The sequence below is a fragment of the Daktulosphaira vitifoliae genome, unplaced genomic scaffold (genome assembly GCF_025091365.1).
Source record: "Daktulosphaira vitifoliae isolate Bord-2020 unplaced genomic scaffold, ASM2509136v1 Scaffold_1, whole genome shotgun sequence".
Taxonomy (NCBI): Eukaryota; Metazoa; Arthropoda; class Insecta; order Hemiptera; family Phylloxeridae; genus Daktulosphaira; species Daktulosphaira vitifoliae.
In genome coordinates this window covers 55,004,975-55,018,993 of record NW_026099572.1, presented here as the reverse complement: position 1 = coordinate 55,018,993, position 14,019 = coordinate 55,004,975, and the positions used below count along the sequence as shown (strand labels likewise).

The 14,019-nt window shown below is 30.8% G+C and overlaps 2 protein-coding genes across 4 annotated transcripts in view; both read right to left on the bottom strand.

Moving 5' to 3' along the window:
* Positions 1-32: 32 nt before the first annotated feature.
* On the bottom strand, positions 33-4,200 carry LOC126894928 (uncharacterized). Of its 3 annotated transcripts, XM_050666307.1 has the most exons (4): positions 4,161-4,200; positions 725-2,764; positions 382-663; positions 33-319 (listed from the first exon to the last, which is right to left on the bottom strand). In XM_050666307.1, exons 2-4 carry the CDS (start codon positions 870-872, stop codon positions 129-131), a joined length of 621 nt encoding a protein of 206 aa, XP_050522264.1. In that variant the 5' UTR covers positions 873-2,764; positions 4,161-4,200; the 3' UTR covers positions 33-128. The 3 variants fall into 3 exon arrangements, 1 of the variants encoding a protein (XP_050522264.1); XR_007701540.1 differs by lacking the exon at positions 4,161-4,200 and having other exon boundaries at positions 382-857; positions 968-2,754; XR_007701539.1 differs by lacking the exon at positions 4,161-4,200 and having other exon boundaries at positions 382-1,223; positions 1,291-2,754.
* Positions 4,201-6,134: 1,934 nt separating this feature from the next.
* Positions 6,135-14,019, bottom strand: part of LOC126894904 (uncharacterized) — a 101,881-nt gene continuing 93,996 nt past the window's right edge. The window contains exons 10-15 of the mRNA XM_050666243.1: positions 13,155-13,327; positions 12,773-12,902; positions 12,493-12,674; positions 10,020-10,131; positions 9,455-9,642; positions 6,135-6,273 (exon numbers count right to left, since the gene is read on the bottom strand). Of these exons, the coding sequence (XP_050522200.1) occupies positions 6,196-6,273; positions 9,455-9,642; positions 10,020-10,131; positions 12,493-12,674; positions 12,773-12,902; positions 13,155-13,327 (863 nt within the window). The 3' untranslated portion in view covers positions 6,135-6,195. The remainder of the gene's footprint in view (positions 6,274-9,454; positions 9,643-10,019; positions 10,132-12,492; positions 12,675-12,772; positions 12,903-13,154; positions 13,328-14,019) is intronic.

Sequence of the window (14,019 nt, the reverse complement as noted above, 5' to 3'; positions counted from 1 at the left end):
AAAATCTAAGATAACTATTTTGTAGAGTAGAATTTAAGAAAAATTTTAGTAAAAAAATGTCTTTTTAATATTGAGTAGTAAATATTCTGCAGCGTTTTGAAGTTTGTGAAAATTTGAATTTTCATGTATTATTTTACGGTATTAAACATTGAAATACGTATTGAGAAAAGGACAGAAGAAAACGGCATCTTCTTTCTCGAGGTTGAGTAACAAGGGTGATCCTTGGGCAGGATAGATGTGTCCACGTGCATCAGTAAATCGTGGCTATCAACTAAATCCTGGTAGAAGTCTCTGACTCTGAGCAGGTATATGAAGGAGTCTAAGAAAAGTTAAAAATATATAAATATTGTAAAAATATTTCTACAGTATCGTTGCACATACCAGTATCCATATAAACCAGACTGATTGCGTCACCATAATGAGGTTTTAATAAGTTGTAGTAATACTTGTACATTAGCGTCTTGCTAATTTCAAGCACTGCTAAACCAACGTATATAGGTTTAACAATCTTTACTATTTTCGTGTCCTTTATGACAGCGCACAATTTTTCACCGTATTTGATACAATCGTTGAAGGTTGGTTGGTTTACAAGATTGCTTAGACGTTCGGGACTGGAGATTAGCTCAATGCGGATGCGTTTCCGCATGATTTCCATGGTTTTCCCTATAAATCTAAATATTTATAGAATAACCCACAACTGCTTTAGCATTGAGCGTGCACTTACCAAAGAGGGCATTATTCATTAATTTGAAAAATGCTAATTCAAAAGCATTTTCCGGCTGTTTCCGCATTTCTGTGTTCAAATCAATAAACGGTTTCAACCAAGCACATTGTTGAAACTTTAAAACGCGGTGCACCTGTGTGACAAACATATTAATATCATAGCTTTAGGTACGATGTATATACTTTATCGACTTGCAGTCCATGTGCGGTTGCCTGTTTCAAGTTGACATAGCGTACAACGTACCGTTGTTTGGGTTTCAATGTGACCATGAGTTTGGACTCTTTGGAACCCAGTGATAGATCGTTTACAGGCAAGAACGGCAAGTCATTGTACTCATCATGCAGCTCTTCTGGATATGATACGTCCACTTCATATATATGTCTCGTATTACCAGTCTCCGACAGTAATTAGAGGTCTGCCAGAGATTCTGCTCATTCATACCACCGGAAGCTTCCGTGCAGTATGGGCTACCTCATAGCCCAAACGTACAGGTTATTACCTGTAATAATTTTCAACTGCCACTCACTTATTACACGTAAATATATAAATATGTATCGATTACTTACAGTCTTGGTACACGATCCATGAGTCTGGTTTTTCGGATCGTAATCTGCTACCTTAGAATTGTTAGCTTTTGTATAGTACTTAGTGTCTTGCACCAGCCCACCACGAATGCCCTGTTCTATCATCAGTAGCATGTCGTAGTCATTTAAGAGCTCCAGCTTCAACTCGGTGTACATCAAAATTGTATGTTGAAGTAAAGATGTTGCTGAAGTTCTCAAACACATCAGCCAATAACAACACGTCGATTTTAAGGTATACGTCGCTATACTCACCGAACGTTGAGCAGCCGAAACGCCTTCGTGGCGTGTCTATAGTCATCATCGTCGATATTCGACTTATTCAACTGACTATAGAAAGTGTCGCGGGGTGGTAGTTCCGTTTCGTTCAATTTAGCCCAATTATTAGTGTACTCGTAAAGTTATACGCCCTTAGGCGTCACCAACGGCATGTCTTCCGGGTGTAACACTTTAGCCATCTCCTGGAATTTTACGAAATCGGGCGTCATTAGATTACCGGCCAAAGTGGACAGGGAGGAGGCCATGAACCGAAAGGTGTCGACGAATCGTATGGAGAAATTATTGGTCACATGTTTCGTGACCAAAATATACTTCTCCTCGGAATTCGGTATAACCGAAATCCTTTGGTCGTCGTACCCTAATTCAGTGACGATGAAATGTGCGTCGTAACCTGAATGATTGTGCAAGAAGCACGGCAAAAAGTTGACCGTTTTCACTTTCGGGTTACACGCATTGCACAACGTCTGTCGGTAGAAGACAGTGATCTACGACTTTAGGATTTGAATCCTTGAATACTATACGGCACAAGTTGCATACCACTTTCTTCCTGTGCCTATGCACGTATTCGACGGACATTCGGATGGGAACGTTAGTTTTACGCAAAAATTTGGAAATAATGCGCGTCACTTCCGTTACAGCCATTACGAATGCTTTGTTACCTCTTCGCGATCCTCGGACCCATGATATACCACCGGTGATTGCGGTATATCATAGCATTCGAGGAGCTCGGAGGCTACATCGTCCGATGTTTTCACCATTAACCGGTAATTCATGGGATGGTGTATGTGAACAGTCCTAGTATAGACACCCATACAATCGTCTGTTTGCTTCAGTAAAGCCTCAAAATCAGCGTAGATAACGAACGAGTTTGGCAACCAGCTCTGATATAACAGAACGCAAAAAATCTCGATAACTCGCAAAATTTTTCACGTTTTTCCGATAAAAAAAACGGCTCCCCGCACCAATGCCAAATCAATCTTAATGAACTTTTTCGCGTCCGGTAGTTGTATATGCAACCTTTTTATTTTACTCTACTGTTGTTAGCCCTAGATTTAACCAAATGATGGTGTGGAATATTCGGGAAAAAGGAAGCTATGAAAAAAAATGTGTATAAAATAAAATAAAATTTTTGATATAAGTGTCGAAAATGAAATATATAATCAAAAATATAAAAATTTACCTTGTGAAGCACCAGTAAAATGTACATTAGTCATTGTTATTCGATTTAAATTNCTTTCTTCCTGTGCCTATGCACGTATTCGACGGACATTCGGATGGGAACGTTAGTTTTACGCAAAAATTTGGAAATAATGCGCGTCACTTCCGTTACAGCCATTACGAATGCTTTGTTACCTCTTCGCGATCCTCGGACCCATGATATACCACCGGTGATTGCGGTATATCATAGCATTCGAGGAGCTCGGAGGCTACATCGTCCGATGTTTTCACCATTAACCCGTAATTCATGGGATGGTGTATGTGAACAGTCCTAGTATAGACACCCATACAATCGTCTGTTTGCTCCAGTAAAGCCTCAAAATCAGCGTAGATAACGAACGAGTTTGGCAACCAGCTCTGATATAACAGAACGCAGAAAATCTCGATAACTCGCAAAATTTTTCACGTTTTTCCGATAAAAAAAACGGCTCCCCGTACCAATGCCAAATCAATCTTAATGAACTTTTTCGCGTCCGGTAGTTGTATATGCAACCTTTTTATTTTACTCTACTGTTGTTAGCCCTAGATTTAACCAAATGATGGTGTGGAATATTCGGGAAAAAGGAAGCTATGAAAAAAAATGTGTATAAAATAAAATAAAATTTTTGATATAAGTGTCGAAAATGAAATATATAATCAAAAATATAAAAATTTACCTTGTGAAGCACCAGTAAAATGTACATTAGTCATTGTTATTCGATTTAAATTTAAAAAAAAATATATACTAGTACTTGTATACGTTTAAACAAATATTTTTAAGCAATGTGTTAGCGAGCCGCTAATAATACGTCTTGCTTAGTCAAAGAGTGAATAAAATCTTTATTAACATTTTTATAAATACGGTCAGCTTTGTTATTGTATTATCCATTGCATCGGTAATGGTGGAGGCAGTAATTAAACATATATGCACATCGTATATCGTGAGTAAAATGACCTAAGTATATCAAGTGGTCTGAGAAAAAAAGGATTTAGGATTCTACATAATATTCAGAACGTATTATATTACATTTTATNAAGCCTCAAAATCAGCGTAGATAACGAACGAGTTTGGCAACCAGCTCTGATATAACAGAACGCAGAAAATCTCGATAACTCGCAAAATTTTTCACGTTTTTCCGATAAAAAAAACGGCTCCCCGTACCAATGCCAAATCAATCTTAATGAACTTTTTCGCGTCCAGTAGTTGTATATGCAACCTTTTTATTTTACTCTACTGTTGTTAGCCCTAGATTTAACCAAATGATGGTGTGGAATATTCGGGAAAAAGGAAGCTATGAAAAAAATGTGTATAAAATAAAATAAAATTTTTGATATAAGTGTCGAAAATGAAATATATAATCAAAAATATAAAAACTTACCTTGTGCAGCACCAGTAAAATGTACATTAGTCATTGTTATTCGATTTAAATTTAAAAAAAAATATATACTAGTACTTGTATACGTTTAAACAAATATTTTTAAGCAATGTGTTAGCGAGCCGCTAATAATACGTCTTGCTTAGTCAAAGAGTGAATAAAATCTTTATTAACATTTTTATAAATACGGTCAGCTTTGTTATTGTATTATCCATTGCATCGGTAATGGTGGAGGCAGTAATTAAACATATATGCACATCGTATATCGTGAGTAAAATGACCTAAGTATATCAAGTGGTCTGAGAAAAAAAGGATTTAGGATTCTACATAATATTCAGAACGTATTATATTACATTTTATAAAAGCTGCCCAAGAAAATTAAAAGAGAAGTTGATAAAGTTAATTAATATTAGTGACGCAACCAGAAAATAATTTTTTGAGGAGAAGTTATAATTTTAAAAATATGATGATCTCTTTGTTTTTTTCTCACCATAATTTTTTTACTTTGAATCGCTATTAAGGAAAATTCAAATAAGCAAAAAATAAAATTACATACTCAAAAAAATTGTTTATGCACGAATAAAACTTTTAAACATATAGAAGGAGAGGTTACAACCCTCTAACCCACACTGGGTTTCACCAACAATAAAAATATTAAAATAGAATTTTTAATTTGGTTATATTTTTCTTATTAAAATTATCACAAGATCAGGTATTCAAATTACAATTGATGGGGAAACCGAAAAACATTTTTATGAGCTGCTAAGTACTTTTCACCTTTGACAAACCATGGTCTAGACTGAAAAAAAAAATTAAGCAATTAAAAAATAAAAATATGGTTAATGCAAACAGAATGAATAGTGAAANTAACATTTTTATAAATACGGTCAGCTTTGTTATTGTATTATCCATTGCATCGGTAATGGTGGAGGCAGTAATTAAACATATATACACATCGTATATCGTGAGTAAAATGACCTAAGTATATCAAGTGGTCTGAGAAAAAAAGGATTTAGGATTCTACATAATATTCAGAACGTATTATATTACATTTTATAAAAGCTGCCCAAGAAAATTAAAAGAGAAGTTGATAAAGTTAATTAATATTAGTGACGCAACCAGAAAATAATTTTTTGAGGAGAAGTTATAATTTTAAAAATATGATGATCTCTTTGTTTTTTTCTCACCATAATTTTTTTACTTTGAATCGCTATTAAGGAAAATTCAAATAAGCAAAAAATAAAATTACATACTCAAAAAAATTGTTTATGCACGAATAAAACTTTTAAACATATAGAAGGAGAGGTTACAACCCTCTAACCCACACTGGGTTTCACCAACAATAAAAATATTAAAATAGAATTTTTAATTTGGTTATATTTTTCTTATTAAAATTATCACAAGATCAGGTATTCAAATTACAATTGATGGGGAAACCGAAAAACATTTTTATGAGCTGCTAAGTACTTTTCACCTTTGACAAACCATGGTCTAGACTGAAAAAAAAAATTAAGCAATTAAAAAATAAAAATATGGTTAATGCAAACAGAATGAATAGTGAAAGTTTTTAATTTTATGTGAAATACACACTGTTTTTAATTTTGTTAATTATGATTTAATCATATGATTAAATTTGTATGCGACAGTAAGCCTGTTTTTTATATATATTATACGTCTTACGAGGAAATAGGTATACGAGCGGCTATACTGTGATTGTATGTTATGAAAATTATAAATAGTGATATGTATAGTTATATTTTCATAAGANAATTTTAAAAATATGATGATCTCTTTGTTTTTTTCTCACCATAATTTTTTTACTTTGAATCGCTATTAAGGAAAATTCAAATAAGCAAAAAATAAAATTACATACTCAAAAAAATTGTTTATGCACGAATAAAACTTTTAAACATATAGAAGGAGAGGTTACAACCCTCTAACCCACACTGGGTTTCACCAACAATAAAAATATTAAAATAGAATTTTTAATTTGGTTATATTTTTCTTATTAAAATTATCACAAGATCAGGTATTCAAATTACAATTGATGGGGAAACCGAAAAACATTTTTATGAGCTGCTAAGTACTTTTCACCTTTGACAAACCATGGTCTAGACTGAAAAAAAAATTAAGCAATTAAAAAATAAAAATATGGTTAATGCAAACAGAATGAATAGTGAACGTTTTTAATTTTATGTGAAATACACACTGTTTTTAATTTTGTTAATTATGATTTAATCATATGATTAAATTTGTATGCGACAGTAAGACTGTTTTTTATATATATTATACGTCTTACGAGGAAATAGGTATACGAGCGGCTATACCGTGATTGTATGTTATGAAAATTATAAATAGTGATATGTATAGTTATATTTTCATAAGAGTTAGAAATCATCCATTATATCCAACTTTCTTATTTCGTCGTCAAGATTTGTTAAAATTCATAATTATTAATTGGAAGAATGTNCAAGATTTGTTAAAATTCATAATTATTAATAGGAAGAATGTTTTAAGTTTTTAAATATGATGGAAATATGCAAAAAAAAAAAAAAAATCTATAAATACATTGATAATGTTTTTTTAAAAATGAAATGCTATGCTTAAAAGTTTAATACTTTTTAAATACGCTTTAAAATGTTATAAAACCAAGAAATAATTGTTATATGTTCATTACCATATTACATTGTATTATTCGACCTCAATAACTGTAATACAGTTTGATATACAAGCACATTATTTTAATCTATAGCACCATGGGCTAACTTATAACACTGATAAATAAATAAATACAAACAACACTAACGCTGGATTAAGTGAGAAACAAAGATAATAAAATAAATGAATTAATTTTTTCATCATTTTTGTCAAATAAGACGTCAGTAATGTAATGTATTGTTAAAATTTAAAAATTGACAACGCTTGTTTTCAATTTTATTAAATATATATATATAATGTAGCGACCAAAACATACGCAACGAATATTCTCGAATGTTCTCGTTATCAAAAACCTTCGAGAAACTTCGATAACGCCATAAGATAACCTACGCGGGTATAGAATATTCTAGAATTAGCGAGAGCCTTATCGGAGCTATATATATATCGGAAGAATCAGTCAGTTCAGTTAGTTCAGTTCAGACTGTCTAGTCCGCGATACGCTACACGACCGCTACACCCCGCCGCTGTTGTCATCGTGTATTATGTTTACTTCGATTATTTTATTTTTCCTTACTGTATATACATATATTTTCTTTTAGTGTTTATACGTCTATTTTAGTGTTATAATTTTGTTTAATAAAAGTCTACCGCCATTTAAATAATTGTGTGTTGTAAGATATAACCCACAATAATATTTGTTAGTACTATACGGCACCACGCCTTGCTCTAGGCGGTCTCTCTCAATATCAGTCGTTCACCTATCAATAAGAAAATCGGTGGTCATCGTGTATCTCTCCACCCTTGACACCGTGACAAGGCCGATTTTGTATTGCTGATTATGCGTTCTGTTACGTTCCGACGATTATCTTGGCAGTTACAAATCATTCGATAACAAACATAGCGACAGATTAATTTTATTCCTAGTGTGCCATCCCGTTATCGTTCCGGGATTACCTTATACAGCTTATTTTTATTTCGCTTTCCTTGAGAATAACACGCTGCATTTTATTTATTTGCATTTTGATACGTTATNCACGCTGCATTTTATTTATTTTTTTTTTTTTGAGCTTTATATACATATTATAAATATATTTTCTTATATCATATTTATAATTGTATTATGCGATAAAATAAAAGGGATTCTGCCTTCCTTTTTATCAATTATAAAAGAAAATGCTGTGTTGACTTTTTTTCTTTTTTCTTAAATCAGTTTTTGTGGGTGATAACGCTTAATTTTATTATTTTGATACGTTACAGTACATTTTATCCTCTTCTGTGACTCTAATGTGGTGGTACGTTTTTACAAAATCACTAATTACAACAAACTTATGTGTGCAAAACTTGACTAAAATATGTATTAATTTTGTATACATGGCCCTTTTAATGAACAATCATTTAAACTAACACCCGATGCAATTTGGCGATTACGATGTTCTTATTTTTGATGTCCGGTTGTTCGAGCTGGTTATTTGTTTTTGTACAACCCCTTAGCGTTCCGGATTTTCGTCCAACGTTGTGTTATATTAATTACAACCCGAATTGTATGATTATTTTGTTAATAACACTACATCAGTGTTGTTAAATAATAAAACTAATAATACTAATAATAATAAACTGTGGCCATTTTTGTTTAAAAAAAGACCTGAGTTGTACGTTTATTTTCTTTTTTTTTTAAGTTTGGTTTATTAATTCTTAGTTTGCGTTTGTGCACTCCCTATCACACTATATTGGATAGTGTCAGTGTTAAAATTTATTTCATTTTCCTAATGGTACTTATATTATTTGTTTATTTTTTAATTTCAAGTAAAACGATAAATGCAATATTAAAGGTTCATTTGTATTGAGTATCTACCCTATTTTAATTTCTATTTCTCTAATCAAAACTTTCAAACCATAAACTCCAATAGAAGGGATAGTATATAGGGTGATCGGTTTATCATAAGCCAATCGATTACTCACAAAATAAATACAATATAAGATTTCTTTTAGTTACATATAATTCTTAATTTATCAGCTAATAATTAATTTTAAGATCATCCCATATAATTTATAAGGGAGTCAACTTTTTTTTTTAATTGATATTATAAAATTTAACTAGCTTATAAAATAGGAAATTATCTAATTAAGAAAATTACTGGTCCATAGCAGCTTTTTGACTAGTATGTTGTATGTTATTCTCATTTTTATACAAAAACGGGACGAAATGATAAAAATAACATCACCCATTCCTCACCACCAGTCAATACTTCAAATTGTTAATAAATACTGAAGTATTGGATCAAAAGTACAAATAATTTTATTAAATAGATTATTTTCTATTTTATAAGCTAGTTAAATATGTATGCTGCTATTTCATAAATTAAGTTGACACCCCTTTAAGTTATAAGGGGTGATCCTAAAAAATAATTATTGGCTGATAAATTAAGAATTATATTTAACTGAAAGAAATCAAAAATTATTTAATAATTAAAATAATATTATATTTACTTTGCAAGTAATCGAGTGGTTTAGGATAAACCGATCACTCTATATTATATAACTTATTCTTCTATTGTAGTAAATCAAACCCTGCTCGCCTAATTCCTACTTTTTTCTTACTTTAATTTACTAACATACAATGAAATACTTGATTTACTTACACGATTTTTATCTAAAGTCATTAAAGTATAATATGCTGCAGAACAATATTTCACAAAATCACTGCGATTATTATCAAAAGTAAATTTTTGAACACGGTCAACCATATATTGAGGAGTGGAAGTTTTAGAAACAACTTTTTTTAAATTACGGATGGTAGATATACGAAATGAGTCATGGTTCAATGTGTCTGAAATATAATATTACATAATAAGAGATTAAAATTGAGAATTTGAAGAAAGGAAATTAAAAAAATGTAAAAATTATTTTTAAAAATATAGTAAATATTATGAAAAAATAATGTATATGAGATGTTTGCTGTGATTGTTTTTAGACAAGACACTCGATTTTTGTCAGAGCAATTATAAATTTTGTAATGAAAAAAAATTATTTGATTCATAAGTAATACTAAAATAATGTTTTATAATTTTTATTCTTAAAGAAAAAATATTGCTTTAATTAAAGTTTAACAAAATACCGTTTTAAATTTAATAATATGATATTTATAATATATGTAGTAACTTTGGATTTAAATTTTACATCATGTATTTGTATAAAATTACTTACTTTTTTCAATTTCTGAAAAACATTTATACTTTTCTAAGCATTCGTACAGAATATGTGATGCTGCATTATATTTTATGGACACTAGATCATCCACGTTTTCCTTTACTAAAATCTAGAAAAAAATACAAATACTTATGTTTAACAGTATTAATAATAATTCTCATTAATTCAAAAGGCAGATGATTCAATTATTTATATGAGTTATAGTATAGTGTAAAGCTGAACATAATGTGGACTTTAGGTAAGAATATTTTTTTTTACTGATTGTAAGCCCTTACTTAATTTTTATAGTAATGGATGAAATTTCTAGAGAATTACAAGAGGAGGTACCGTGGTGAATGTTGTTCGCTTTTATATAATGTTAATAAGAGTAAATAGGGAGGAAATTAATCAATAAGAGGGTGTGTAGATGTAGTGTCAATCTTATTTAAGATCAAAGAAATAAACTTAGATGGTTTGGTCATGCGGTGAGAAGAGAGGAATCGGAAGTTGTAAGAACAGTTATAGAAATTAAAGTTGAATGAAGAAGTGGTAGAGGAAGACCAAAAAGAGATGGAGGTATGTTATTGAATACGATATGAGGACGACTGATGTGAGCCTAGATAATGTGGGAGATTGTGTCCAGTGGAAGTTTAGGATAAGGTTGGCCAACCCCAAATAGTTGGGATTAAGACGAGGAAAAAGAAGAAGACGTAAATTTTACACACAAGTAGTGTAATTTTTACAAAAAGTATCAAAAAATCGTACACAAATATAACATTTTTGTTAATATTCATTAAAATTGTCCTTCACATGACTTCTCAAACTTTTTGACAATATTTTATGCCGACTCTCAACTTGACACAAACTCATTAGTAGCCTCTTAAAATTGGAAGTATTTTTATCTTCTATTTACAGGGATATATAAGAAGAACAAGTCCTTTACGTATGCGTTTAAAGCTTTCAGCACATGCATGTGATGTTATAAGAATGTGACGTTATAATCTGATAGAAATTGCCACATTACTCAAAAAAATTTTATTCTAGAATTAGGCATGTTAAGTGAGAATATATTAATAAGCTAATGCGTATTGAATAACTAGTTTCGAGCTTAATGTCTTTGTTCTACGAACATTAAGCCGGCAGACGACGCTAAAAAAGTTACGAAGATATTTTTAGTGCTGAATTTTTTGTCGAGGTGATTATTGTGCTGCATTCTTTCATGCCGTTATCGCCGGAGCACATTGGGTTACCACAATGTCACCTTGATATATTTCTACAAAAATATAAATACTTTTGAATTGACACGGTTCCACGAAGCTTTGTGATACACAGTGCCCTGCGACACGCGCTACCTTTATCAGCTATTGTCCTACTATAGATTGACGCGACTTCCTTTGCAAAAATGTAGTCGACACTGGTTTTGAGGGTAGGGACCCGTGGGCCGTTTATTAATGAGTAACAACGGGTTAACTTTAAAGAAAGACAAATAAACCGAAAAGACGAATACAGTAATAATAATCATTGCTTAATATCGCGGCACTTTCGCTGACGTCGACGACGTTGTGTCCGGCATGATCTTCGTCGTCAAAAAGTTAGCAGCGTTGATGGCGACGGTGCGCGGGTGCGGATCGGTTTGTCACGAGCGGCACGTCCGGAACCGTGGGTGAACATCCTCGACGCTGACAACGGAAAGAAGACTCCCGTATCTTTGCGGCGGGTCAACGTCGGCCGTGCGGCACTTCCTGGACTTTGCACCATGACGTATGGTACGCGGTATTGGTCAGTCAAATACTCATAGTAGGGCGACGGCTGATAAAGGTGGCACGAGTCGCGGGGCCGTGTCAAGGTATTTGGTAGTTTTACAGACCAACACCACGTGTTATACGCCACAGTTTCAAGTCCAGCAAGTACTGTACGGCCGACGGCGACCTGCCGCAAATAATACGTATAGTTTACTTCCCGTTATCACAATGATAACGTCAAGGATTTACACCACTGACTCCGGACGTGTCATAAATAAATATATTACGTGTTGTGTGAATAACATCTATAGTGCATTAAATTAATGTAGAAAATCATCAATATTGAATTACTTGAAATATTTTAGTATGAAATGGGAGTTTAAGGTAACAACAAATTTTAATTCATGTTCTCAAAACACAAATAACCTACTATGTAATAAATAATTAATAAAGACCATTATTCCTATAAATTTACTAATAGTACATATCCTTTTTTAATATTTTCACATGAAAAATTCTCTAGTCCTCTTTTTATTCTTTATGATTTATTACATAAATTATGTAACTGTGCGACGTTATTTTTATATATGACGGCCCAATAATTCTGTAATTTATTTTTTATTAAAGATGTAAATTCAGGTAGAAAGGCAAATCAATATCAGACTTTTACATTTATTGATACAACTTTGTTAAATAATAATTGATTTATTTTAGCTTCGAGGAGAAGCTAAGAATTTTTTTATACATACTTCAGGTTTTATCACTTCAAACAATGTTGAATAAAAAATAGTGGAACAATTGATTATTTCATTCGTAAAATTTGATAAGTCTTCTTTTATGAATTTAATTATTTCGTCATGAACATTTATAGAGAGGACTTCGGCAGAAACAATTCTTTTTCTTAAACCATTTAAAGCTTCATCAAAAGATCCTATAATAATGTTAAAAATAAATAAATAAAATTACTTTTAATAAACTAGGTTACTTATTAAATAAAAACTAAAATATTTATTATAAGAATTCTCTTACTTCGATTTTTTATAAAATCAATTAAATTATTGTACGTGAAGCAATTGTACAGCGCTGTTTTAGCTCGAGGTAAATTCTTCAATGTTATTAAATTCATTATTCCATCAACAGTTATTGTAAAAGAAATATCCTTTGAAGAAAATAGTTTATTAACATCGACAGTTTTAAAACAGACATTTCATTTAATTAGAAGTTCATATAAAAATAAAATCGAAAATCAATAATATATTTATGTAACACTGTAATAGCGAATAGTATCAATATAATACTTCTTTTGAAAGAGTTTGTTACTTGAAGCATAATGATTGGCAATCAATGATAAGTTATAATTCTATCACTCTCGACAATTTTTTTAAATTATTATATTATTGTTTATACTTACAGATGTCAAAAAAGTATAATACGCTGCAGAACAATATGTCCCAAAATCATCATTGTTACCTAATGTGTAAGTTCGAACATTGTTAATCATTGTTTGCGGAGTCGAATATTTAGATATAACTTCCTTTAAATAACGGATAGTAGATTTACGAAAAAAATCATTGTTCAATTTCTCTGAAATTTTATTTTATTAATATTATATGATTGAAATTGTGAATTTTAAGAAATAAAATTAAAATAAATTTAGCAAAACACAGATAAACATGTGTCAAGTTTTAAAATATAATGTTTTTTAAATTATGGATCATAGATTCAATTTCCCTGAAATTTTATTATAGTTTATTTAATAAGAAATGTACATTGTATAAATTTATATATATATACAAAATTACAGTTGTGAATTTGAAGAATGTAAATTAAAAAAATTATTTTTGAAAATGTAAAAAATATTATAAAAAACCCCAGCACAGTTGGGTTGTGACACAGTAGTGACGTGGCATAGTTGGATCAAGTATAATGATATCTGACAGTGATTAAAATCACTATAAAAAAAAAACGCTTCGATGCAAATCTTTAGATAGTGTTTAATTTTAAAAAAATTTTGGATTATTCCAAAAGCTTCATGAACTGCTATTTCATTATTTATATCCTGATTAAGATTAAGTATGCCGAATAAAAACGGGATACAAATATTATTTCCATAAAAAAATTGTGTTTAAGTTAAAAATATAAAAAATAAAATCGAGAATTTTTACACAAAAATAGCATTTGGTAGCCATTTTCATCGTAAAGACAATATAAGTATGAAATTTTTTTTTTACATAATAAAGTAGATTACATTAGCTTTAATTTAATATATATATATA